At 40.2% G+C, this 27,494-nt stretch overlaps 1 protein-coding gene across 2 annotated transcripts; it reads right to left on the bottom strand.

Moving 5' to 3' along the window:
- Positions 1 to 1,053: 1,053 nt before the first annotated feature.
- Positions 1,054 to 26,817, bottom strand: mrc2 (mannose receptor, C-type 2). 2 transcript variants are annotated; one of them, XM_006798281.3, is made up of 29 exons: positions 26,535 to 26,817; positions 20,980 to 21,372; positions 18,178 to 18,351; positions 17,884 to 18,048; positions 16,633 to 16,746; positions 16,219 to 16,362; positions 15,939 to 16,130; positions 13,817 to 13,971; positions 13,565 to 13,669; positions 10,507 to 10,622; positions 10,269 to 10,417; positions 8,195 to 8,412; positions 7,649 to 7,791; positions 7,459 to 7,555; positions 7,244 to 7,373; positions 7,108 to 7,140; positions 6,831 to 6,997; positions 6,411 to 6,579; positions 6,182 to 6,324; positions 5,891 to 5,999; positions 5,628 to 5,794; positions 5,442 to 5,550; positions 5,112 to 5,350; positions 4,850 to 5,012; positions 4,578 to 4,727; positions 4,210 to 4,323; positions 3,681 to 3,860; positions 3,511 to 3,534; positions 1,054 to 3,410 (listed from the first exon to the last, which is right to left on the bottom strand). In XM_006798281.3, exons 1-29 carry the CDS (start codon positions 26,659 to 26,661, stop codon positions 3,190 to 3,192), a joined length of 4,410 nt encoding a protein of 1,469 aa, XP_006798344.2. In that variant the 5' UTR covers positions 26,662 to 26,817; the 3' UTR covers positions 1,054 to 3,189. The 2 variants fall into 2 exon arrangements, with proteins under 2 accessions (XP_006798344.2, XP_006798345.2); XM_006798282.3 differs by having other exon boundaries at positions 1,054 to 3,407.
- Between the last annotated feature and the right edge of the window lie 677 nt (positions 26,818 to 27,494).

The raw sequence follows: 27,494 nt of genomic DNA, 5'->3' as shown, positions 1-27,494 counted from the left end.
TTGTGACACTTGCATTATCCTGCTGGATGCAGCCATCACTACACTGTGGCCACAAAGGGATGGAGATGGTCAGCAATAGTACTCAGGTAGGATGTGGCATTTAAATGATTCTCATTTGGTACTAAGGACCATAAAGTGTGCCAAGAAAACATTCACTGTACCATTAAACAACCACCAGCAGAGCCTGAACAGCTCATACAAGGCAGGGTAATGACATGGTTACATTATTGCCAAATTCTGACCTACCTTCTATTGTCCAATTTTGGTGAGCCTGTGTGAAATGTAGCCTCAGTTTCCTGTGACAGAAGTGGAACCGGTTGTAGTCTTCTGCTGTTGCTGCTCATCTGCATTCAGAAATGCTCTTCTGCATAGTTTAGGTGTAAACGAGGCTATTTTGAGTTACTGTTGCCTTCCTATCAGCTATAAATAGTATGGCCATTTTCCTCTGGCATCATTAAACTCACATCAATCACCTTTGTTTTTCAATCTGATGCTGAGACTGAACTCCAGCAGATTGCCTTCATTATGCTTATGTGCTTAAATGCACTGAGTTGAGTAACTCAATCGTGCTATTGGTTAATGACTTAACAAAAAAATTGAACAGGTGTTCCTAATAAAGTCTGGTTTTTCCAGAATAATTTTCAATCTCTAATTGGACTAGATACAATTAAACTGAATGTAGTAATTCCCAGCAGTAGCAGCAGCATATCAGACATAAACACCTAAGTCGCACAGAACAGCTGATCTATTAAAAGAATGAGGAAAGTGTAAGAAGTAGTTATGTCAGAAACACACAATAACCAGTTACAGACAAGTGTGGGAGTCAGATAACAACATTCAGCAGCAGAGGCCTCAATACAGCAGGTGAGGTGTGCCCTCTTGTGAAAAACATCAACACTGCAGCCCACATTTTCCACATTGATGGTTGAATCCACCTCCCTGCTCGCTGCAAAAGAGTGGGACTAATTCAGCGCTTGGCCTTGACAGATAACTGGTTCCCAGTGACAAAAGAGTTTGTTTTGGAATTAATGATAATTCACGTGAAAACAAAAGTTTTCAGAACATAGACTTTTATTCATTTCATATAAAAATGACACAAAAACTTACAAATTATCAGGTGCTTCAGGTATCTTCACAGGGACATGAGCCAACCTGCATCACAGACACTGGGGATCACGCCGATGCTTATCTCACTTTTACATCATCACCTCAGTAGGTTCACATCTACTGCGCATGAAGGTAAACCTTTACAGCAATCCACCAGCAGAGGACAGAGTACGCCCGGACTAAACCCCTGCACCTTTAACATTCCTTTTTCTCTACCTTCATCTCTAGCTCCTCCTTACACTCCTCCTCCTTTCCCCCCTTTTCTTTACTTTTTTTTTTTTTCTGTTTTTTTTCTGACCTTCATGTCCCAAAGCCCTCCTTCGCTGATTGGTTCCAGACGTGCCACTGAGCTCTTCTTGCCGACTCAACATTCCACAGCTGGAGACTGCGCACACACTAAAACACACACTTCTACTTACTCCCTATCCTTCTCCCTTCCCCCTCAATCTTAGTCCGACTCACAGAGCAAAAAGGGCTGTGATTTTTTCTTCTTTTTTTTTTTCCATAACAGCTTCAGTGAAACACCAAAAGCCTCAGACTGAAATGGCTCCAAAGCATTCCTCTAAACAGGAAGACAGAAACGCACTCAAAAGGCAAGGAAAATATTTGATGAGGCAAATGTGAAAACTTAAAACAACTAAATCTGGTTTTTAGACATTTTTTTTGGCTCTCATATTTGCAACTGATGTTTTCTGTTGCAGGAGAATTCGAAGTTTAAGTGGCCAGCATCCCATAAAAGAGGGGTATGCTTCCAAACGTCTTTTAAGGGTTTTATGTAAGTCAAACCGGCATCATTAAAAAGACAAAAAGAGAAGAGACAGACAGATATAACATAGAATGGGAAAAGTGAATAAAGGGTCATTAAAATGATTAATCAGGAAAATATCAACTTACAACTGCTTTGCATACAAAGAAACTGCCCTTAAAAATGCTGAATCAGCTCCAGATGGCAGCGTGAGAAGCCAAAACAAACAAGTTGGGAGCAGTTACTGAGCCTTAAGGAGAATGACTAAAGGCAAGTGGCAACAAGTAAGACCGAATCAGATCAAGACAATGGAAGAAAGTGCGGAAATGTAGATCATAAAGTCATGGAAGCTCAAAGTCTGATCATTTGATGACAACCTTCAGACCTGCTGTACCAACAAAAAGACAATGCAGTCTATTTAAAGACCGGCTTTCAATACAAACTTCTACTTATGTGCACAATTATAGTGTATGCCCTCAGACGGTTTGAGGTCACTGGTCCCTTTCACCTTCCACACATTCACATTTAGACTTCTTCCTCCTCTGCTCGCCTGACAGCTGGTGTCGACGTGTCACATCAGGAAAGAGGAGGGAGGCAGGCTCACAAAACCACACATGCATTATGAGTTACACTTCTCTGCAGCTGCACAGATACTGAAAAGTCAGTGGGAAAGACACATGTACACAAGTACCAACAAAAAACAAGTTCAAGTTCAGGTTAATACTGACGTGGCAAAAAAAATGAAAGAAAAAAACCAAAAAGCAAATGAGAAAAATGACTTTGATCCCGAACAAGACTGCAGATATTCAGATGACAGAAAAATGTTGTTGAAACTGATCCGTAGCTGTGAAATTTTCTTTTGTCAATCAAAATAGGAAGAAAATATACAATGTGAAAAAAAACCTGACTTTGGCACCAGGGAAGGCAGCAAAGAGTTTTTGCATAAAACTGGTTTTATGGTGAATATTTCCAGCTGGGACAAATTATTCCCATCTGATCCATTATGGCCTTCTTGAATTCTTTTTAGGAAAGAGCTGTGCAGATGGAGGTATCTGATTTGTGAAGGGAAAAATCACTTAAACTGTTAGATTTTGGCAAAACGGGATTTTGAAGACAGGGTTTCAATTTAAAAAATAAACATCTGCTGCGCTCCACACAGCCTTTCAGCACTTTAAAAATCTTTTATTGTTTCGTTTTTTTCTCGTTTTTTTTGGTTTCAAAAGTGGCAGCAAAAACAGATACATGCCACAACGTGTATTCAGCACTTTGAAATCAGCCTCTACTGTGTCAGGTCGGGTTCAGTCCCGGGTTGGTCCGTCAGTCCAGGGCAGCTCGGGCTACTCTGGCTGCTCATTCAACTCCATGTCAGACACCAAGATATTCTTCTCAGCCTGTTCTGCACTGTTGGAGTTGGTGCGGCTGTAGCGGGCCCCTTCATAAGAGCCCCGCGATCCAACAGTTCGGTGTCGGTAGAAGTAGATCACGCCAACAATCAGCACCACAAGCACCAGGCCCGCTACCATAACAACAATCAGCGTGGGCAGGCGGTGACTATCTACTGGGTAGAGATTGAGAAGGAGAGATGGAAATCTGGATAAGCGCACGCAATTCTGGCTTCAAATGAGCTGAATAACTTAGCAGTTGTGAACAAAACTTACCGTCTGAAGTTAAGATTTCAGCACCTGCGGATGGAATATTGAACAGTCAGTAGTGTGCTAAGAATCTGCATCATAATTTAGGCATTTCCCTTAGCAAATTACTAAGAAACATAATAATGACTGGCAAATGCTGCTTAACATGACAGTTCAATTAACTTCTTTGTGCTTACTGCGAGGCCGTTTGCAGATGACTCCGTGTGTGCGATTTCTACAGGAGCCTGGCTTCCACTGACCAGTGTTGCTCTGGATCCAGAAGCAGGAGTTGATGGAGAGCACAGAAGAAACGACATCATGTCCCTCCCAGTTGGTATACAGCATCTCTGTGCCCTCAGACCACACTAGACCTCTACCTGTGGTAGGAGCATGAGCATAAACATATTCAGAGGGCAGTTTTCAAGGACTTTGTCTTTAGTTTTGCATAAAAGAAAAACACACTCTGCTTAAAAATTCGATCTTCTCACTATCTCACCAAATATGTTTTATAGCACTTCACTCTGACTAATAATAAGATAGTAAATGAACTTTTCTGGAATAAGGAGACTTGCTTGCATTTAATAATTATACTGAATAAACTGAATCACAAAAGATAAACTGCAAGCATTTCCCTTCCATAAGTAGTTTTAAGTCTGTCAGCGTGGACTTTAAATCTGCTGCTATAGAGCGACATAGAAGAGACAGGCTGAGGCAATAATGTTGGACCTTTCACGCTGACACCCAGCCAAGCTCCATGTGCCTGTTCTGCATAACTCTGGATGTGCTCCCATACAAATCCATTCTCCGTCTCATCCATGATAGAGAGAAGTTCTGCTCCGACTAGAAGAGACAAAAAAGAAAGAAACAGAGATGGAACCAAACAGAATTGATTACTAGGGAGACCGAGCAGTTCTGCCCCAGGCTGAATGACAACGTTGCTAAATTTAGTAGTATTGATGTATTTTGTCAATCATGTTTGCCGTGGACAAGGACAGGGCTTTTGTATTTAATTGGTTTTCAATTTAGTGTTATAAGCTGTACAAGCTGTACAATAAAGCTAGTGGAGACGTGTGGTTTCTGTGATGCTTCCATACTTTTGTTGCAGGATCTATGTGCATCCTCCTGCAGTCTAAGCAGCTGCAAATTGAAGGCGTAACAGTGGTTTCTGAAAGGGACCCAAGCCCACTCTCCCAGAGACTGGGGGCACATGCCGGGGTAAATCCATTGATGAATCACAGGCTCATCTGGCAAAAACAAAACATTTGAATGTAAGTCAAAATGTTGTCAGAGAATATTCAGTCCTACTAAATTGTTATTAGCATTCTTTTTAATGCAGTCCTATATTTGGTTGTTGATACACACATACCACTCATTTGACAGATAGCAGCATCCAGTCTCGAATCACAGGGAGTCACAGTCCATTGCCCTGTGGTGGTCATGTGACCACATCCAGCCATCAGACTGGGCTGTCCATCATTCCAGTCTGAATATATGACATCTTCATTATTCAGCCAGGTAAAGCTCCTTCCCTGAACCAGAAAATAAAAAAAAAATTTCACTGCAGTTTCTCTCACACTGATAAAAAGCTTTTCAACTGATATTTGTATTTTTAATTATAATCGGCTTACTCCATAGTTGTAAAGCCCAATCCAGGCTGGCTGGCGCAAGCTGTTTATAAGCAGTGTGAGGTAACCTTGCTGGAACGGATCCTTCACCCTGGCAAGAGTCCCATTCAAAGATTCACAGAGGTGCAGAGCACCAGTCCAATCCAGGCGTTTTTTCACTACTCGATACGTCACCCCCCCCAGCTCCACGGGCTTAGACAGGGAGGCAGGAATGAGGGCCGGAGCCGGAGGGAGACCTTGGTCTGAAGTCAGATATGATAGTTAACGAACATATGTAATTCTTATTATAGCACTTCTTAATTACACTGTCATAGTAATAAGTGATTATCAGACCTTGTTGTCTTTGACAGATGAAGCCATGACTTTCCATCTCACATGCTCGAGAAGCCCACATGCCTGTTTTCTTCTGCCAGTTTTCATGATACATCACCACACAGTTTCCCTGAAGGGTGACACTGAAATATTTAGAAGAGGAACAGACTGATGACAAAGCCATGACATAAAAAGTAATGTGAGTACCGGCGTCTTGTTCTGGTGTGGTCCGCTGTTGTCGAGCGGCTCGCCAGGTGCCCAATTTGTGTAGCTGAGCAGGCCAGCTTTGGCCCATTTGAAATTTGCTTTAGAGTCTGAAGTCAGACCCACCCAAAGTTCAGCGCTGGCGTTCTTCAGCAAAGTGGTGACAAAAGCTGTGAGGAAGAGAACAAGTTGCACGACAGTCTGATGACACACCTCGTCCACCCCCAGGTTTTGACTGTATGCCATTTGTATTCTCCTTTAATTACCTTGCTGCAAATGATTGGATATCACTGCCAGGACACCTCCCTGACTCTCACAGTTTAGCTTGGCTGCGGACCATGTGACTCGGTTTGACTGATCAAATACTCTGAAACACTACACAAGCAGACAATATCGCTGTTTTACTGTAGTCAAGTTGCATAAGGATGCCTGAAATACAGCATGTGCTCTGTTGTTATTGTAGTTCTTGTACTTTACTGGCTGCATGCAAAATTTATTTGAGTCATCCTTCGTACAAATGACCATAATGCGTTATGCTGTTACACTTTTAGCTCTACCTTATGCTGAAAGGAAGACCATCCATCATGACACCCTGATGGTGGATGAGGGGATGGTGGAGTTGGAGGAGCGGTCCCTGTGACATTCACTCTCTTACAGATGTAAGGCAGGTCAGAGTGGCACTTTTGATCAGCCCAGTCCTCTGTTTGGGTTTGAGAAAGACACGCTAATGGAAATACTCTGGATTTAAATGAGCTTCTCACTATATCTCTTTCCAGATGCTCTTACCTTTGTTGGCTGACATGCAGATGCATTTCCGATCTCTGCTGAGTGGTAGCGGCCTGCCAAGGGCCCAGCCCACATAATTTAACACCGAGTGATCAGACCATCGGAAGCGGCCGTCATTTTCATAGGTGTGAAGTCCAAGCCACCAGAGATCACCTTCCACCTTTGACATCTAAAGGTGGGACACAAACTGTGAAAAAGTGTGTCTAGGCATAAGAGGTCTGTTTATAGAAAAAGAGTACTACAGATTTATACCACAGTATCACTGTAAATGTATAATTATATAAATAATGTAGTTATATATAGTGTAATGGTTACATTCTGTAATGATGAAGCTGGACTTCACTTGCTTGCCAAGACAATGGCAATTAATTTCATTTTTTGGACTAAATTAGTTCCTGTAACTGATGACGAGCACCGTGCCTTGCGTAAAGTGTTGGCCAGGAATGTCTGCTCCTCTGCTGAGTGAACCGAGGCCAATGACGAATCAAACCAGGAGCAAATCCTCTGGGCTTGGTTCCAGGTGCTACGGTGGTCAAAAAACTTATACTCAGCCTCCCGGAAGCCAATCCATTCAGGTGAACTGGTGCCTGAATGGAGCCAGGAAATTAAAAAACATCAACAAACGTTGACATGTAGAAGGAAGGTTTTAAAATAGAAACAAAGGTGATAAAAAGAAAGCTATGAAAATAAGACAGACCTTCAGTGATTTCTGGTACCTTCTCAACACTACCTAAAAATACAGGAAAAAAGTTGTGACGACCAGTAAGTATATGTTTTGACAATATGTATTGATCCAACACACGATTTATGCTTAAAGTCCACGGCTGTTTTACCTCTAGGGATCTTGCAGATCCAGTCTAACTCAGAGTCACAGTGCATGGCCAGCCAAGTCATACTACCCAAGTCTGCCGCAGCACACTGCCGTATGTTGTAGTAGTACCGACCAAAGTTCTGGTATGTTAACTGAGACACAAGCAAGGATTAAACAGATTGCATTTGAAGTATTTTTCATCACTCGACATGTAGGCTGCTTGTTATCATAACTCACAGCTAGTCCATCACTCCACTTCCAGCTTCCATTGTCCATGGGGTTCCTGCGATTGAGTCCAATCCAGAACCAGTGCTGCTCATGTTCCTCTGACTCCCTGTGGGGACACATCATCGCCATCAGCCTCACCACCACTATCCACACCATCATCAATGTGGCATATCATCTAAACAACAATCCACACACACACCCAAAAGCCTCATGTAGGATCTGCAAAACAAACTGCTCCTCCTCAGGGCCACTGATGCTCAGCAGGTTGGCTCCGTGTTTCCTGCAGAAATTATGAGCCCGCATCCAAGTTAACTTCTGCTCCAGCTGGGAGAAATGAAACACCTGAACAGAGATGATGAAGATGTCATTCAGTTTAATTAATTCTCTTCTTCAAATCTTGTTGATTGCTGAAAGAATTATTTCTGTTACAAGTGGCAGATTAAAATTTCCATAAGTAAAAATTCATTTCTTTCTACTGAAACGCAAAAAACAAAAACAAAAACAAAACCTGGTGCCAGCATGGCAACACAAAAGTGTGCAACCCAATTTGGAACCGATGGGGGGGTCTGCTGCAAAAAATTCACCAGTCATTGGCAGATGCCACCCATAGATGCCATCTGGCACCAAGATATAACTAACTCCATACCTGCACAAGTATGAGCACCACACCACTTTGTTATAAAAGAAGTATAATTCTTTTCTTTTCTTTTCTAATAAAACTTAAATTTTGACTTCTGGGATGAACCTTGTAACAGTAGCGTAGGTTGCTGTTGCTCTTCCAGCCGCTGGGACAGGACCCGCTGAGGCTCGGGGTGGGCTGAGGGACGGGGAGTTCGGGGCTCACGGACGTGTTCTGGTTCTGACGGCAGATGAATTTGGCCTTTGATGATGCACACTCCCTCACATCCCACAGACCTGCTTCTGTGTCCGTCGCCATAGAAACACAGCCGCTACTAACGTTGGCTGAAATAGATACAGGGGCGATACGTAGGTGAGTGGAGAGGAAAAGAGGCTGCACTGTGGAGATGTGTGGAAATGATCTTAAGGGAAAAATGTGATTATGCATTACTCATTGGGCAATTATGGCTGTTGAATCTTGTATTTAACCTTTCTCAGTACAGACAAGACACATTAAAATAACTTGTTGCTCTATTACTCACCTCCCTTATGGTTCATCCATAAGGATGACATATTTGCTGATGGGAAGTGATAGAATGCTGCACATAGAAATTTCAAGCTCTCTTTTAATCAGGAAGAAATGTCAGGCAGAACTATGGTGCAGGCATATACTGTGCAAAGGAAAAGTGCAGAGAACGCTTCAAAGAGCACAAACATCTCTTTTAAACTGAGTAAAGTTCAGACAGTTTACATCTTTACATCCATTAGTGACAAGTGCGCATCTGTTTGATTTAGAAATTGTTTCCATTGTAGATCTAAACTCCACAATGGTCAATATTTTACTGACAGAATTTCCTTCTCTGCTGCTCTGATGGTTGTTAATTGACTAAACACTCATTAAAAGTTTCCCAAGAAGTAGTCCAATTTTAAAACATTAAATTAAAAGTAGCACAAAAGCACCCTTCAGGCTAATTGCAACTGCTGCTGATTATTTTCCAAGACACGCAGATTGTCTGTTAATCAAGACTGTCTAAGAAGTAAATGCCTCTAAATGTTGTTCTAAATCTGTATTTTGGCAAAAGAATAAAACACCTGGGACCAATCTGTTTTCTTCTTTGCACGTTAAATCACAAATTGGCTCTGAAACGGAATTCATTTTGATTAAGAGACTTCACTAACCTACTTTTATTTTGGGGCCACTGTAAATGACCTGCTATTATGTAAGCATAATGCAACCAGCAACAAAAAAGAAAACGAGAAACTTTTGCATGTTCCTCTTTTCATTTTGTTTTCTCTTTTCTGTTAATTGTAGTCAATCAAACAGGTAAAAACTCCAGGGTGGAATGATTGTACCTTAATTACCTTAAAAAACAAGAATTGGACACTGGGCCAAACTGTACAACCAATTCTTGTTTTTTTCTTGTTTTTTCAATCACCTGGAAAAAGAATTGTAAAAAACAAAACAAAACATAAAAAGGCCCAAATTGTCATAACATTCATGACTGTGAGGAGTGTATGTAAATTTTCTGAACACAGCTGTATTTTATTCTTATTATTATAACAAAACAAGACCCCCTCCCCAAAATATAATAATTTAAAAATAATATAGCAAATATATAAAGAAAATAAAGCAGAGTTAATTAATCAGTTAAATCCTTAAACTAATTGGCTAAGATAAGTAGTTTAGTGATAATACAGCCCTATCCCAACTATCAAAGGCAAGCACATCCTGGACAGTCTGTAGCAATGCTATCACAGAGAGACAGACAACCTTTCATGCTAACGGTCACATGTACTGTCACTGTAGAATAACCAATTAACCTTGCATGCATGTCTTTGGACTGTTGGAGGAAGCCGGAGCACTTGGAGATAACCCAAGCAAGTACAAGAAAATCCATGGAAACTCCCCGCAGAAAGAGTCCCAGCTAGCAGGTGGATTCCATTATATTATATTTACTTGTATATTATCAGATGAAAGAAAAGAAAAACTCTTATTTACTGGCTAAAACTTGTTCACTGGATGTATGGTGCTAAAGGATTTTTTTTGAAGATTGTTTAAAATCGTCAGTGGTTTACAGTATATCAATAATAACTGATTTAAAGTTGCTCTGTAATTGTTGTAACAACAGTACAGTTACAGTACAATATCAGGTCATACTGTACATGCCATTCTGCCAATTTAAATCTGAAGTGTGACCCACCTGGCTGGTCTCGATTCCAGTGGGTGTAGGACACTTCATCATTGGTAATCCACTGGAAAGCACCGTGGTTTCCCTTGTTACGAAGACCAATCCAAAAGGAATCTCCAGAGCGCCCGAACACCAGGCTGCTGGCGAAGGCTTGCTCAAACCTTTAAAAGCGACGAGGTGTTTTAGGGAGCTAGGACTGACTTTTAATCGGCGCAGGGTAAAATCGCTTCCCTGTCAGTGCAGTATTTACCTGTTAGTGATAGTAATAAGTGTGGCTCCTTGGTCCTCGCAGAACTTTCTGGCTCCATCAAAGGTGAGCATTTCTTCTCCCACCCAGTAACAAGCAGGACTGTGCCACTTCCAGCCCTAAGAAGAAAGGAGAGGAATTTAACAGGATGTGGAGACTTATAAAACCAAAAAAAACAAAGCCTTACAAAATAAATATACCAGTCAAAGAAAGCAAGCATCTACAAAGGTTGGGCAATTCTTCAAATGTTCTAGTTTAAAGTGTGAACGTCAAAGTGCATCAAAGCACACACGGAGACAATCATACTTATTTTTGGAAAATGTTTTCTCTCAGAATCATGACCACTGAGTTATGCAGTTTAAATTCATCGTGTTTCACCAGAAAGAGTTAGACGAACTATGTAAAATCATGCAAGACCCACCACGCTGTACTTTTTTGTAGGAAAAATACAGCATATAGTATGTTTCAATGCAAAGCATTCGAATGATATTTTTCACAAAACACAAATTAGTGCATGTAAAAACAGAAAGCTGATAATTTTCCATTTGCAGAAAGAAAAAAAACTTTCCCTGGACTCTGTCCCTCCTGCCACCTCGTGTACTGTAGCTGTGGTCGTGTACAGACACAGAGTGCAGCCAACATGTAGAAGGGGTGAGATTTTGCATGAGAACGATAGAGAGAGACAGGTTATATACAGCACTGTGTGAATAAACCCAACCCTAGGCCTTTTGCACAACCACATTTGCCATCTAGGCAGAAACCCCAAAGATTTCAGCTGCATGAGAAGCATTATTTCCTGAAACTCACACCTCCCCAAAACCCTTTGCTAACCACCCTTTGCTTGTGTTACATTCAAAACATTAAACAACCCGTGCTGACTGATGTTAAATTTCCAAAACGCTACATAAATGATTTATTTCTGCTAGTCTGCAGTGTTTTTATATGTAAATTATATAGAAGCATAAACAAACACTTATATGCCATCCATCATTTGACAACAAATGGTATGCTGATGTTCTGTACATGGAAGTACACTATTCCCAGTACACTTACTCACACGAAACATGGACACAAACAATGGACCACATTGGGATAAGTCCCTTTGATGCTGTAACAAAGCACATATATAGCTAAGAAAAACCCCCAACAACAACTATAACTTGCCTTCCCTTCATTTCATCAACAAGTTCCTTAATGTGTCTCTTTTATACTGAGAAGCTAGCATGAAGTTGCTTTTCCGAGCATTTTTCTTTCTAGAAAAAAGCACTATGGTAGCAGTGAAAGTAAGTTAAAACAATAATGATGTGGGCTTGACAGCTGAAAAACAAGCCGAAGCTTTTTTAAAGCAGCTAATATTTTTAGCTTGCTAATATATGGCTTGCAGGCGAATCTGTTAGTTTGAGTATATTAGTATGAGGAACAGTGGCTCTCTAAAGGTGAAAGACACAGATGACTGAAATAGTAAGCACTATTGTTGAGGCAGTTAGCTAACTATGAATGTACTGAGTTGAAACAATCCAGATCAAATGTGAGCTCAGACACACTTGGCCATCAGAGGTCGGTTCTCAAGTCCATCTCACAGGCCTGAGGGAGCTATGTGACATGGAAAAGTGTCTGGGATCACATTGTAAAGACACCTTTTCATTTTGCTGTTTGCTGTAATTCCATACAGGAAGGACATGTGGGGAAGTGGGGAAACACCAAGTTCAGTTTTCAATTATTTTAGGACCTCCTTTCAACACAGCCTGGTTGAAGGACCATAAGCAGTTCCAGTTGTATTGCCCATCCTGCCTGTGGCATCAAATCTGATGTATTTCCTCCCTGATTATTTACACATGAAACAAGTGTCTGTGTGGGTTCTCAGTCAAACAGGTCATTGTAGCCGTAGGAGGTGGAAAGGAAGGTGACTGGACTTCTTTAAGTTATTAAAGTCACCGTCTTGAAGCAAGTGAATTATCCAGATAATTAAAATAGTGCAACTAGAAGCCAAAAAAGCAGAAAAACAACAGCTATCACAGAGAGTTACTGCTTCAGTGAGTAGGTGAAACGACAGCACAGCAGTATCCATTACATTTTTTTGAGAAATGAACCCAGCACTAGATGGGGTAAATGGCTTCAGGATCAAGCAGCGCAATATTGCTGAAGCAGTCAGTGGGCTTTCTGTCATTGTTGTTTCACATGTTGCGTGAAGTGAGCTCATCTGCTCGAGACAAACCGCACGGCTGCAAGACCCTGCAGCACAGGCCATGCCAAATGACCCCTGTCACATTACCACCCATGATGCCTCGGTCCCCAGGGACAGGGAGGCAAGGATTCATTACACCAAACAAATGGTCCGTCCATATGCAGAGCTTTGCTGAATGTAACAGCTGAGAAGCAACACGACCCTCAACTTGAGATCATTTACATCATAAATCAGTACTTGGGAAAAATATATAGCTGAAAACACTGCTGAAGGGCATAAAGATGCACAGATATGAGCTGTAATTTCTTTTCTCGCTACAGTGATCCGCTGTAATCAAAAGGCCCGTAAATGTAGTACGTGGACAGTGAATGCTTCCAGCGATGGTCAGGTACGAGTGGTGTAAAGTCTTGTGTGGAGAGAATTATGAGCTGTATAATCAGGGACAGATGCACAGATGCCACATCTTTTTTTTGTATGTGCTTTTGTGTTTTTTTTGTCCGAGAGAATAGTGTATGTGCGCAGGACTCAGTCTCTGTGGTGCACCTTCTTACTTTCCAAGTTAAATTATGATTTATATTCCAGTTACAGTCTGGGGGCAGTGGAGTGAGTTGAAAAGTGAGAGATGGAGGGGAGCACATGGAAAAGAGGCCAAAGGTGAAGGAATGGGTGAAATATTCAGAATAATAATTATCCTGTCAACAGCTAGAATTTTATGCTGAATAGCTCTGAATACATTATTTATGGTAAAAGAGAGGGAAATATAGAACGAAAAAAGTCTGTGTCTATAGTAGGAATGAAACAATTACCAGTAATCTAAAGCATAAACAGTAAATGTCAAGGAGGAAATTAAGTATAGAGAGAAGAAAGGAGTTATACCTTTTTACACTGTTGGTGCTGTGGCTTCCCATCACTCTTTGTTCCTGGTTTCTTGCAGATGGAGGGCAGGGTCAGATTACAAGGGCTGTCATCCCAGCGGCCCTCCTGCACATCATTGGCAAGATACAAACAGAAAGAGAGAAAACAGCTGGTAAATATATACAAATGGAGTCTGGCTGATAGTCAGGGTCTGTTACTGTGGCATTCTTATGGCCCCCTGGTTAATGTGAGGGTGCAGGAGGGATCACTCACAGGTCCCCACATGGAGACGCAATCTTCCTGGGTGTTGCGGAAGTTATTGGGTTCAAAGGGATGCCAGTAGGTGAAGATAACAGGAGTGTGATCAGTCCATTGGAAGTCCATTTGCATGTCAGTGTCATGGAGCCCTATCCACAATTGCTCAGTGTCTAAAACAAAAAACAGACTGTTGGGTTAAAAAGATGATTATGGACAAAAGAAATAGGCTTAAGTTCCAACTGTGACATTTTCCATTAGGTCTGGTAATTCGTTGGAGCCGTTTCATGACTAAAAATATGATTCCACACCTTGTGTGCTGTTTTCAAGCTCAGGAAAGAATGTGAGAAGGAAGGAGAGAACTGTCTGGTTTCCTCTTTATTTAATCATGAAGATTGGAGGCATATAGAGGGTTGCTGCAATCTTATTAAAATCAAGTTAGGGACAATTTTAGAACTTTTCAAGCAATGAAATCTAACAGTACTGGTTTCAGCAGTGTATGCTGTATCACCTCTGCCACATTTGTTAACGTTCAAAACTGTGATGCAGATTTATGATGTGCAGAATGTCTTAAAAGAGGATTACTGTTCTGCAGCAACATGACTGTTTCATAAAGGCTTCAACTGCTTTCTTTTTAATAGCTCCAAACTTAAAGGTTTTCAGCACATGGCAGTAAAACAAAAAACACTAACTTGATCTTCTTTTCGCTGCTCCCATTAGGGGTCACCACAGGGATCTGCCTCCAACTCACACTATTCCTAGCACTCTGTTCTGTTACACCAACCCTCTGGATGTCCTCCTTCACTGCACTCATGAACCTTCTGTGCTGTCTTCGTGTTTTCCTCCTGTGTGCAGCATTATTCAGCATCCTCTGCTCAACATATCGACTCTGCACATGTCCAAACCATCTCAGCCGTGCCTCTCTAAATTTGTCTCCAAACTGATCAATTTTGCTGATTAAATTATTATATCCAATGATATTAATATATAACTGCATTATAAGCAGAATTTTAACGTTTTTCATCATATAAGACATTTTAAAGAGTCACTGGATTCACAGCAGGGAAATTGTAAAACAGTATTTGTTTTCTATTTATTTACTTTATTTTTTAACACGGTATATTAGAGTAAATAATCAAGCTTTTAAAATGAAATTCTCTTTTAAAATTCACACCATAATCACTGCTAAAATACCAGCATGTTCTCTCCCCTGTGTTTAAAACAAAACATAAAATTTCAGACATTTCTGTTAAATTTTGAGGATTTTTTTGTGAATCTACCGGGCTTTAACATCAGTTATGTAAACTCTCATTATTGGGCAAAAATCCTGTGTCTACATTATGCCTGAAAACAAAGGTTTTATTCCTTCAACTTGGTTATTTGTAGGAAGTCTGCTGCAGAGGCACTAGGAATCTGCATTACATAGATGTCCAGTTAAAGCTGAAACCTATTTGAGAAACATTTGATGAACAAAAGTGTGGTAACATCAAGAAAAACATTAACTTTGATTCATTTCTGACTTTGAGAGGGAATAGTACAGTACTATAAAAAACAACAACAACAAAAAACCCCACTAAGAAACACACTTTTTCTTTTCTTTTTGCCTGTCCCGTTTGGCTCTTTTGCCATCAGAATTATTGTCTAAAGGCGAAGAAAGATGCCCAACAGATTTACTTTACCAAATTGACCATCCCAGCTTTGCCGTAATGGTCCATTTGATTCACCTTTTACTGTTTATTTTATTTTCACTTGCTGAATACGGGACAGACTTGACTGGGGGAAAGAAAACTGGAGAAAGAAAGAGGGAAAGAAAAACAGCTGAGAAGAGGGACGGGGGAGAAGGGCAAAAAAACAAAAACCAACAGAATAAGCAGAAAAAAAAATACATATATCGATCACCTGGATCACCTGTTGAGAAAGAAAAAAGAAAACAAGCAGAAGAAAACGAGAGTAATAGAATAAACAACATCACAATGATATATGGGAATATGACAGTAAATACTAAATATTAAACATTATTGTGCAGCATGTAAGATCGACAGCGCACAGTGTGCTTTGAGGTAGGAGCCAAAAGGGTGTAGTTTGTGTGTGTGATCACCCGTGTGTACACCTGTGAGCAAGGACGCGCTAAGAAACACACCTTTCTTCAGGTCACGTATGATGAACTCCAGCTCAGGTAGAGTGTGGACGCTAACCAGGTTGGCCTCCATTTTCTGGCACGTTTTCTGAGCTGTATTCCAGTCAGTTTTCTCTGAAGTAAGCTTATAGCAACCAGCCTGGAAGGCCTGCCAGCCCACTTCACACTCATATTTCTCATCATCTGCCCACGAATCTGTGTAACCAGAAAGATAAAACCCATCAAAGTTGGACTTTTTCAGTGTGGTATTACTGTTTGCATTAAGAAACATAAAAAAACTAACCAGTGGTGAAGGGGTCAAGGGTGGCGTTGGGTCTTTTCTTGCAGACATACGGAAGAGCAACTGAACAATCGCGGTTTTGCCAACGACCTGATGACTCAGTTCTTATTACAGCACAGTTCTTCTCTTCAGCGTGATTTGGCTGTTCTGAAGATGATTAAGAGAGACAAACTCTTCAGAAAATCACTGATTTCCAGGGTGTTAATCCCAAAATACTCTCAGGCTCAACAGGCTCAAATACTGTGGTTGCACCAGAGAGCTGCCAAGCAGGTGTTTGAACTGAGAACTGAACTAAAAACAAGCATGCATTTTTTCTCAGCCATCTGCAGGAAATAAACATTCAAAAAAAAAAGAAAGATCACAGACACTTCAAGCTTTAAAAAGACAGAAAAGCTTGAATTGTTTTTACAGGCCAACCTTGCTCCCAGTTGAGATACTTGAGTGGTGAGGAGTCGGCCCACTGCCAGCCTCCACTGATGTCCAGGTCATTGAGGCCAATCCACAAAGCAGCACTGTAACCAGTGAGTAAACCTAAAACAGCGACAACATCTTCTTAAAATAAGTAAAAAGATAAATAAAAATGGTTTTGCTATGTGAAAGTAAAAAGTTACTCAACTCTGTCAGATTAGCTGTGACTTCAACAATCACCACTGCACCAGGCAGATTACACAATAGTTATGTAACAACAGTCTAAGTGTAGCCTAATATTGGCAGGACAGTCACATCACCCCCAAAATTCAATATTCCTGTTGGCAGAGTGAATCTGCAAACCAAATATTCTGTTTGCCAATATGTTACACAGCCTGAGGTACTGAGTCCAGTGGGATCACACCAGGCACATCTGCATATTGCTTTTATTTTTATGGTCACTACACAAAGCAAAGCCTGTTTTTGTCCATCCATCCATCCACCCATCCATCCATCCATCCATCCATCCACCCATCCATCCATCCATCCATCCATCCATCCATCCATCCATCCATCCATCCATCCATCAACTTATCCAGTAAAAGGTCTCAGTTGGGTTGGAACCAATCCTAGCTGTCCCTGGGCAAAAAATGGGGTACACCCTGGACAAGTGGCCAATCTATCACAGGGCTAACATCGAAAGATAAACAACCATTCACAGCTATAGTATGACACATTTAAGGTCACTGGTTACCCTGATGTGCACTTCTTTGAGCTATGGGAGGATGCTGGCGTACCCAGAGAGAATACACGCACAAATGAGGAGGACATCCAAATTTGCACATTTGTGAGTTTTTGTTGTAAATATATAAATACAATTTGTGACCATTTTGAATGAATGTGACAATTTACTGTTAATAATATCCGTCCACAGTCAGAAATATAAATACCTGCCAACGTAGTAGACTTTTTGCTAAAATATCATGTCACCAGAACTGTAAGGTTTTTATAGTCACTGATTGTGGAGTTGAGAAGGTGAAAGCGCATCTAACAGAAGTGCAAGGATCACCCAGAATCTCCCAGAAAACCCAAATTCTAATAGATTTTACTTTTCCACTGTGATCAATTGTTATGTTGTGAATAACAGCATAAAAATGTAATGGCATAGAACTGTAAAGATAGGGTTTCACTTTATATAACTTGCGTTAAAGAACCAAGAATAAAGCATATTTCAAAGAGCAGTGAACCTCTGCACATTACCATTAATGTAGGTCTGCTCATGCAGCTTGGTGATGCTTAGCAGGTCTGCCCCCTGCTGCTGGCAACTGATCCGAGCCTCGCTCCATGATAGGGTTGCCTGGAAGTTAAACTGGTAACAGCTGTCTGTGACCGGGTCAATATCCCAGAAAGTTTCACAGCCATTACCTGACAGGGCAAAGAAATTAACAAAAAAATTAGAGGAGAGTGAAAGAATCACTTTAATGTTGAGGACTGAGAAATATAAATGTAAGACTACAGTATCCTGTAACATCAACATATAAGACTATAACTTACTCTTGACAGGACAGAATCCCCAAAGCTCATCTTTGCCATAGTCATAGGTGGTTGCACACCAAAGATGGCCATCTTCACGGCCAGTGCTGGTACAAGCGTGGAACCACTGGCCATCATAAAGGAAGGGCAGGTAGCAGGGGCGACCATTAGAGTTCCCCTGAATTGTATAGATCTCTGCAGAGTAAACACAAGAGAGACTTTAAAATCCTGCACGAAGCAGCAGAGAAAGTCTGTGTTTGTTTTCTTCTGGAGCTGTGCTTGTGAACTTTTCTGAACTCAAATACTTTATATGTTTTCTCAGCAGCTTTTATAATCAAACTCAGGGTAAAAAACAGAGGATGAGCTTACAGTCAAGACAGTAAAGTCAAATAGTGGTCAGCGGAAGGAAGAGTAAACAGGCGGGGTTTCCAGAAAGCCAAGTGTCTTTTATCATGAACATCAAGCAAAAAGAGTTCAGAAATTCCTATGATATTAGAAACGATTAGCCCCAACTAATTATATTCCAAAGCAAAATCTTAAATTATACATTAACAAGAAATTATGTCTGATTTCTACTTTTTCTTACTCGCCATTTTAGTCTCCACATTCCACAAGTATAGTACAGTGTGAAAAACAGGGTGAAAGCGAGGGAGTGTGAGAGGGAGAGGCTGGATCTGCGGTGCTACCAAAACAAGTCAAGCCAATGGAAAGTGAGGCAGACATGTTAAATGAGAGAGGAAAGATTTCTGAAGCTCCCTCCCTGACTTTCTTCTCTGCCTTTAGCATTGACCGGCTCTTTGGCTGCAGAGGAGCCGATGCTCGGCTGACTAATATCAGAGGCATTCCTCCCCATGCGCAAGCAGACTTCACAAAGGAAGTTGTAAAGATTGCCGCTTGAAAGTTAAAAATGTCAATCCTCCCAGTTTGCATGCCACAAAAAAAGGAAAAGGGGAGAAAAATATAAAAGGGCGACTTTTCTTTTTTGTGTTAACTGCAGCTGAGCACAGCGTGTTAACTACAGATTTATATGGCTGACCGACTCTAGCTGTAAAATTTTGCTAAAGAACAACTGTGACATTTGATAATGGTAAGAATAGAACTTAAAGTGGAAATGGGGCTTGGGTACCAACCACAATGGTCAGATTTAATCGAGATAGAAAACTAAATATACGAAATACAAATATACTTTAGGTCAAGAACAACTTGTGTGTGTTTACCGGAGTTTACACACACAACACACAATGTTTTTCCTTGGATTTCCGGCTGGCAGCCAGTCCTCTAGCATTCCCTAAAAGCAACATGTTTTCAAATCCATTTGATCGGATACAGCTGTGGCATCCACAGCAGTAAGTCTATCTGCCACACAGACGCAGAAAACACGCAGAGAATGATGACCTCACTCAGCGTGATCATACACTGACCTCATATGATGTTATGTAGTCATACAGGTGAGTCTATAATTACAAACATTCAATCCGATCTACATTTTTAAAGGATAATATCTCTGATTTCATATTGTATTTTTGTGAAGCTTACATGTTTTTAAAATATATATTCATCTCTATGCGAGAGCAAGAAGAATCGAACTTGTGATTTTAAGGGTTTCTCAAAGTGCTGCCTGTCGCAGTTGCAGCCCTTTGTAACATTTTATGGGATTTTGCAAAGGCCGTAGGAAAGAATGTGCCTTTGTAACATTTAATTCATCCACAGCTTATGTCATGCTATGACGCAGCCGTGCAGAAGGGTAACAACTGTGCATTCCTCTTCAATTTATACTCTTCATTTCCAGCAATCAAAGAAGACTAATACTAACACAGAAAATGGCAAATACCAACATAATACAGCATTCTTGGCACAGACACATCGTAAACACACTCTTTAATGTGAGTATGTTTTTCTCAGTGTGTTTCTTAATCATACTGGATTCCTAAAACATCACTCAGTCTTCAACATTTTTGAACCCTCAAACTAAATCTTCATCTAAGCTGCCTTTGAACAATCTTATTAGATAATAAACCATTTTATTGTTATTGTGCAAAAGGGATAAATTATTTGAACATTAACAGCTTACTGCAGTTTGGAGTAAACATATGGCATACATTGGCTTATAACATGAATATTAGAGCTACTTTAAAAACACTCTGAAATGAACATATCAGATATAAGAAGACTTACAATTAAGAATTTTTGATTTTCACCATGGGTTTAATTATTTTCCTAGCATTTTAACAACATTTCTGGAGACTGCTGAAACTCAGGAGAAGTTGTGTAATGCAGGAGGATAAATACCTAAAAATCTGAATAACAACAAAAAATACTTATAAAAACACAAAGAAACTGCCTTTTGGAGGAGCTCCTCAGCACACAATCCAATACAAAATACAGTAGAATAACCTGAGGAGAAGAGTTCCCACCATGCATTCTTAAGTTGAGCTGAAGGATGAATGATTTAGAATTCCTCCTGATTATTTCACAGAACTGAGCTACTGGAATCATTTGCTTTAGGTCATTTAGGCAAAAGAGGCTCAACCAACTAGAAATTAATTAGTATAGGTGTGTTAAATTAATTAACTATTTGTGGCTTTTATTAAAATCAGAAAACATTATATGACTAATTAATGCAAAAGAACGGGCTCGTGTGTGTTTTCAATTGTTTTTTAATCTTTCATTAATTCTATTTTAATTTTTGCTTATCAGAATGCTAGTTTTAAAAACAAAGTTATTTCAGAGTGACAGATGTATTGGCACAAACACAGATAAAGACTATCTACCAATTAGATAAATACTGCAAATTTGAACTGTTTTGATAACAATTACACCTACCCTCATTTGTTTTGGAGCACAGATCTTGCAACCCACCGTGTAGAGTCCATTTGGAACGGCCTACTGTCAGATTCCAGGGTAGATCTGATAGTAAATAGCTGTTGAAGTTGTCCAGCACTTGGCCACAGTTCCAGCTCCAGCGTACTTTGTGGGGTTCGTGATCACAGGTGAATACTCCTAAAGGAAATTTATCCAACTTCAAGCTGCCGTTATTAGCGATCACACCCAGGCACGAGGAGGAGCCCAAATTGAACAGCCGCCTCCGAGTCACCCATTTCCAGCGCTGGTTGGGTTCCTCACAAGCGGCTGACAGGACAAGGGAGCGATCCTGCACCCCCAGGCACTTGCCCTCGCCCTCAAGGTAGAAAGCAAAATCATCAGACTTGGCAGGCGCTGTGCAAAGAGAGAGATAGAAACAACATTAGCACTCAATCTAGCTTTTGATAAAAACAATATCTTGTTCGCAACTGCTGGAGCAGCAGAAGTCAGAGGCAGGATCAATATCTTCAATAATGGATTCACTGCAGCGTAGAACTAGTGCAAGTTGTGGACTCTGATGTCCCAGTGTGACACACTGCAGTGGAATTAACCTGCTAATAATCCTAAAGTGACCCTAAAATCCTTCATAAAAGTTATGAGTCCTAGGCAGGGGGAATTGCAAAAATGACCTGCAATAAACGGTTAAAAAATGGCTGTGAATGTCTTTAATTCAAGGCTAGTGATAGAGGTTGAATCATTTCTCCATCCTTCAGGTTTCAAGAATTTACACCATTCCCACGCTTTAACATGGAGTTCTCATATTGTTCACTAAAGGTGGGGGTATCTATTTTGCAAAGGGAACATGAGTTTGGGGTTAGATAAATATAAAGGGTTTCTTTATCATTAGATAACTTTAAAGTGACTTGGCTCAAGTGAGTGATACCAAGTTTTGATTACTTTAACTAAATTCATTTTCCTCGGGTGTGAAAAGGGTAGCTATTTTTGCTCTGCAGATTTCTCAGCTCTGCAGTCTGATGTCTATATTGGTATTATAGCCCTTTTATAATGATTCTCTGAGAAGCTGCGGATGCCTGCAGACTGGTGTTGCTGCACAGAGCCTTACAGTATTCACATATTACCATTACCCCAAGTAAAATAAAACATTACCATAAAACTAAAGCTATTTAAAAAAACACATCCTGTGTGGTTGGATGCAAGCTTCAATGACAAAGATTTTCTGTAACAAAACCCGGCACCCTGTTTCAGAAAATGTTTGTGGTTTATTTTAAGTCTGCCTTTTCTTTTCTTTTTTAGAACAAACCAAGAAATTAGGACAGTCAAGGCACTGCTGTGTGTCGTGGTGAAGGCAAAAAACAGACAAAAACAGGCAAGTCAGAAGCATAAAACTGACCTAAAATTAAAAGTATTTCAGAACAAATATTTCCAAAATAAACAGAAATATGTTCTCTGTGGTTTTGGGTTTAGCAATTGAGGGACGAAAGTGAGACCCTCAGCATTCCTACTCAGCAGGCTCGTGAAAGAGACCAGGAAGAAGGGTAAGAAATGGAAAAATCCCTGGGCACCGTGGTAAGGGCAACATGAAGTGTCAAAGAAAGGTGTCGGCCCACCATGTCCTACCAGTAATAATGAATCCATTCATCTATTGGTTCTCAGAGTTTACTGAACTCAAATCAATTACAGGAACTATCCAAAAAATAATCCTTTAATGGGACAACTCAGAATAGTTCAAGTCAAAAGTCATCACTATTTCACTGTCAAGGGGTCAAGGGTTCAGATTTTTCTTTCTATACAGATACCTTAGACAAACCATTGCTCAGCTAAAACACTACAAACCTCCCGTTCTGATTTTATGGATGGAGAAACAATGAAGACTCATAATGAGTGCCATAAAAAACACATCCCTATAATCTGAAGGAGTCAACACGCCCCTCTACAGGCTCTCAGCCTCTGTGGCTGTGTTTCTCAGAAGCAATATACGCTCATTTGATTGCAAAATAAATGGCCAAAGCTCAGTGGCAGAGCAGTTCAGTTTGAAGTACAATGTAATCAGATATGAGGCCAACCTGCTCTTAAGTTATAGCAACCACTCATACAGCAACAGCAAGACAATAGGCTTATTTGCTACAAGCTCACTTTTCTAATCATGAGAAAAATTAGATCAGAGGGAGTAATTTGCCTGAATGGGGCACAAAAGCCATTTGCTTTTACTTCTTTTCAGGGTAAAAGCAAGTGGGAGCTTATACTTCATCGTCCAAGTGAGAAAAAAAAAACATTCTGAATGCTTCTGAGGCAAAACTATCTTCCCATGTGTCTCTAGTTCTACTCACTCTATTATTGCACTGCCTGGCAAACGTAAATATACTTCTAACTTTTCTGTGACCAGTGTCTTCTGTCTCTTCAGTATTTCCTTCAGCCACAAACCAAAGCATTTAATTTTATAATTAGCAGCTTCTAACTTATTTAATCTTCTGATTCTGTTTTTTTTTTTAACTGTGCTGCTTTGCCTAGAAGTTAGAAATCTACCAAACAGAGACATTTCTGGAGTAAAACCAGTGAAATGCAGGGATTTTTGCTTAAAAATGACTCACTAAGAATTCTTTCCAGCTCATATAAAATGTTCTATCGTTGACTTGTTCTCAGCTCTAAACGGTAAATCATTCCTGCTTTGCAATTACTGAGTGATGTGTGCCTCAAAGAGGTTATGCTCCGGTCTTTTTCAGGATTTAGTTACATGTCTCACTGTAAATAAAAAGTTGGGTGAACACTTGAGTAGCTCAAGTTACACAGTGCTGACTTGTTAACAGGCTGAGGGATAAACTGAAGTAAATCACTTTGATGCTATTCTGAGCCTTTAACAATAGGAGTTATATAATAATAATAATAATAATAATAATAATAATAATAATAATAATAATATTGAAGCGCTTTAAGCAGAAGAGTGCCCGTGGGAAGAGTTTCACACAGTACCGTGCCAGTCAACATCTGGATTACACTGCACTGAATGAATTTCAGTGTGTGAATATATGCTTAACATTAATACAGTGACAGGATGAGACTCTCCTCTCATAAGCTTTTGAACCATTAGACAACCTGAAGCTGAAGTTCCAGACATCAAGAAGCAGACTCGCAGTTTTAATTCCAGCCTGGAGGCGACACGACTGAATGTTTGATGTGAGAAAAACTCCCGGGCAATCAGAGAGAGTGCAGAATTCCAGATTAACTTTAAGCCATTGAGCCCTGTGAAAGCTAAGCCACAACAACTCTCCTGCTGTGATCTCATCCTTTTCTTTGCCCTGTCACCCCCTTTTTCAAAGCCGAAAATGGTTTCCTACCGAAGACACAGGCTGAAACACATGGCCAAGAAGAACTAGCAACAAATGCCAGGAAAGCCAGATATTCCCAGAACCTCAGATTCTTGAATGCAGTCATCTGTTGGAACAGACTGGAGAATAATACTTAGATATACGGGCAACAAGTCAGTAGCAAGTCTTGGCTCGAAACATTGTTCAACAAATTTCTCAACATTACACTATATTGAATGTGAATGATTGTTTCTGCCTGACAATTAAAACCAGGTGGATTGTTCATTTCCCTGTCATTTCTATTTTTAAAGTTATCTCTAAGATCTAAATCACTGTATTTTCCCCAAATAACCTTATTTTGATAGATGTACGAGATAAAACAAAAAAGCAGATCTTTAACTGGTCAGTGTGGTAAAACGGCAACCAACAAACAGACAGGAAATTCCAGCTGGCTGCTTTAGTTTCATTGGCGTTTTATGGTGGTCTGGCGTTTGAAGCAACCCTGACTGTGGATGGGCTTTTACCTCATCTGAGGAGAAGGGGTCTATTTGCATTTTGCAGCCACACTCTGAAACAGAGCGAACTGGAACCTCTGGGAAAGTGCAGATCAAATTTAGAAACCAGAGTGAGAATAAGTGCACCCCATTGAAACTTTCCATCACTCCCACACTTGTAATGGTGATAACAGTTTATCACAGTGTAGGTTTAGCTGTTAAATCAAGTGAGAAACAAGCCGGCTCTATTTCTGCTGTTAACAGTGATACTTTTTTAAAACATTTTTAAAATAAATTTAATGGAAGCTTGGTGTGAGAGCTTAGCGCTGGAGGATGCTACATCAATACTGATAATGGATGTCAAACTTATTCTGAAATGGCATGCCATGCTATTTTCTGCCACTTATATAAAAAGAACAAAAAAACACAAAAAAAACCTCCCAAACATATGTTGATCCCTTTTAAACCCATCATTTGTTTTCCATGAGCATCTACTAAAAATCAAACAACATCCAATGAAAGATTTAAAACTAATTACAAAATGCTGGCCTATTTTAGACCAAATATATTTTAGGGGTAAATCCGGTGGCTATGAATTGCAAAATCACTCACAAAGCAGGACATCAGGAGGCAGCATGTCATCTTTTAAAATCAGTAAACTATCATAATCTTTTCACATCTCATCAATTTGGTCTAAAACACCTTGACAATGGCAGAGAGGTGCAAGTCAGTTCAAAACTAACAAAAAAAAGATATTTATATGGCATAATCCAGTTCATGAACTAACTACGACCTTCAATATACTGTTCTGAAGTTCTTTTGTGTTCCTCAACACAAAATATACTGCATATTGAACTATATTGATCACAAATTCAAAGGGAAAAGAAAAACACAAACGCACACACAAAAGGCTTTTTCAGGCCTATTTCACATTTTGTCATGGATTTGTGTGCAGACTGACATCCTCAAACTTCAAAGAGTTAAACAGCATAAGAAGCAATTTAATCACATGGAAAATATTAAACGAAGATTGGTCAGAATGCATTGCCTAACTTATTGAATTTCTTTGTGGTAGCTGCTTGTGCACAGTATTTAATCATTCATACAAAATGAAGCATAATAGTCAAGTTAAGCCTAGTAAGTCTGACAAACTTTTAGATGACAAGCATGAAATTGAGAGAAATTAAGCAAATCTGATTTAAAGCCAGGCGTTTAAAAGCAAACAATGATGCTATCGACCTCTTTTCTAATCTTTGGAGAATATGTGGGTTTTTAGGTGATGCGCAGACCTAACAGTTATGTAGGGCCGGACTGAATGTGTTAATTGCAGCCTGTAACAGGATGCAAAGGTCACATCTGCCCGCAGGGTGCCAAATGAAGCGCCTCTCCACGTCAATTTTACAAAGCAGTCTAAAGATTCCCATCCGTTACCAAAATAGATCAAACAGGCCTCTCAAAAAGGTGCCTTTTTTGCTGTTTTCTGATGAACTTTACGCATAAATAAGAATCACTATACAGACACTAAGCCTGTAGCCTCTTTCCTCCTCCCCCAGTTTTTCTCCACATCTGGTTCCACTCACTGCTTGGCCTTTTTGGTTCGTGGCATACCAAAGCACTAAAGCCACAATGCGAAGCTTTTAATGTATTTTCCGCGTGGAAGTCTTTACCAAAACAAATGCATGCACAATATGGTCACTGCCTTCCTGCTTTTTCTCGACTTTACATGAATGAAATCAAGCAAGAGCTGTTTTATGCTCACCCGTTACGCTCTTCTTCAGTTCCAGACTAAAGATGAATAAATATAAAGTGCATTTGTAAAGTATAAGTTGCCGATTTGTCCATGTTGCCCCCGATTCCTTGTTTCGGTAACTGCGCTTGCTTTGCATGCTCGAAGCCGCACACGCCAGCACAAGCTGCAAAAAACACCCAAATGTGGAGAAAAAAAGTAACGTCGGAGCAACCCACGGCCCGACTGTTTGACTCCGAGGACGGAGGATGCAGAGCTGGTGGTGGCGAGTCTGACCGCTAGAGCTCCGTCTGCCTTTCAGTCAGAGGAGAGTGAAATGAATGGAGCAGAGTCAACACTGAGAGTGTGTGACGGTGTTGATATGGTTCCCAAAATGAGGTCCGAGCGTGTCATACAGGACGTCGAGTTGTACTTCTATAATGTAATGTCTCAATCATCCAGGTAAGTAAATCCCAAAAGGTTGATTCTGTTCATCTGGACGTAGCGTTTCCAATGGGAGAAACGTTTCGTCACTTACCCAAGTTACTTCTTCATTCTCAGCTGACTACAGGTTTCCCCAACATTGCACAATAATTGAACTCAGTTATTGTGCACAACCTGATAAACACTGCATCGCATAATAACTGAAATCAGTTATTGGGCAATGTACTGTCTTTGTAATCTAAAAACAATAATTTTTTTTAAAAAAGTAATAAGAAATTATACACATATTCAGTGTTTTTGACTGCAAAGTAGTTCTAATAAAAAATGTATAAATAATAATCTGGGTTTTCAATTTTATGTTTTGAAAACCCTGTTAAAAAACCCCAATCAGCTTATTAAGCTCCTTTGTCAGAAAAGTTATCATGTCTTACTCCTGAGACCTGCTATAGTAGAGAGCCTTGAGTTGAAGGATATGAACATGCCAAATAACCTGTAATGCAGCATTAAAGATTTTACATTACAAGGGTTTCACACCAAGTACCACTTAAA

Source organism: Neolamprologus brichardi, chromosome 4 (assembly GCF_056152115.1).
Source record: "Neolamprologus brichardi isolate AB-2024 chromosome 4, ASM5615211v1, whole genome shotgun sequence".
Lineage (NCBI taxonomy): Eukaryota > Metazoa > Chordata > Actinopteri > Cichliformes > Cichlidae > Neolamprologus > Neolamprologus brichardi.
Note: the sequence above shows the minus strand (reverse complement) of the source record. Positions and strands in the feature narration are given on the sequence as shown.

Bases quoted from the DNA above. Each gene is read 5' to 3' on its own strand.
- mrc2 (XM_006798281.3), bottom strand. From the start codon at position 26,661: ATGCAAAGCAAGCGCAGTTACCGAAACAAGGAATCGGGGGCAACATGG. The intron at 6,000-6,181 runs GTAGAGCTAAAA...CTGCTTGTGTAG, and splicing joins GGTCTTCCTTTCAGCATAAG to TGTTTCAGAGTATTTGATCA. The intron at 3,411-3,510 runs GTAAGTTTTGTT...ATCTCTACCCAG, and splicing joins TGAAATCTTAACTTCAGACG to TAGATAGTCACCGCCTGCCC.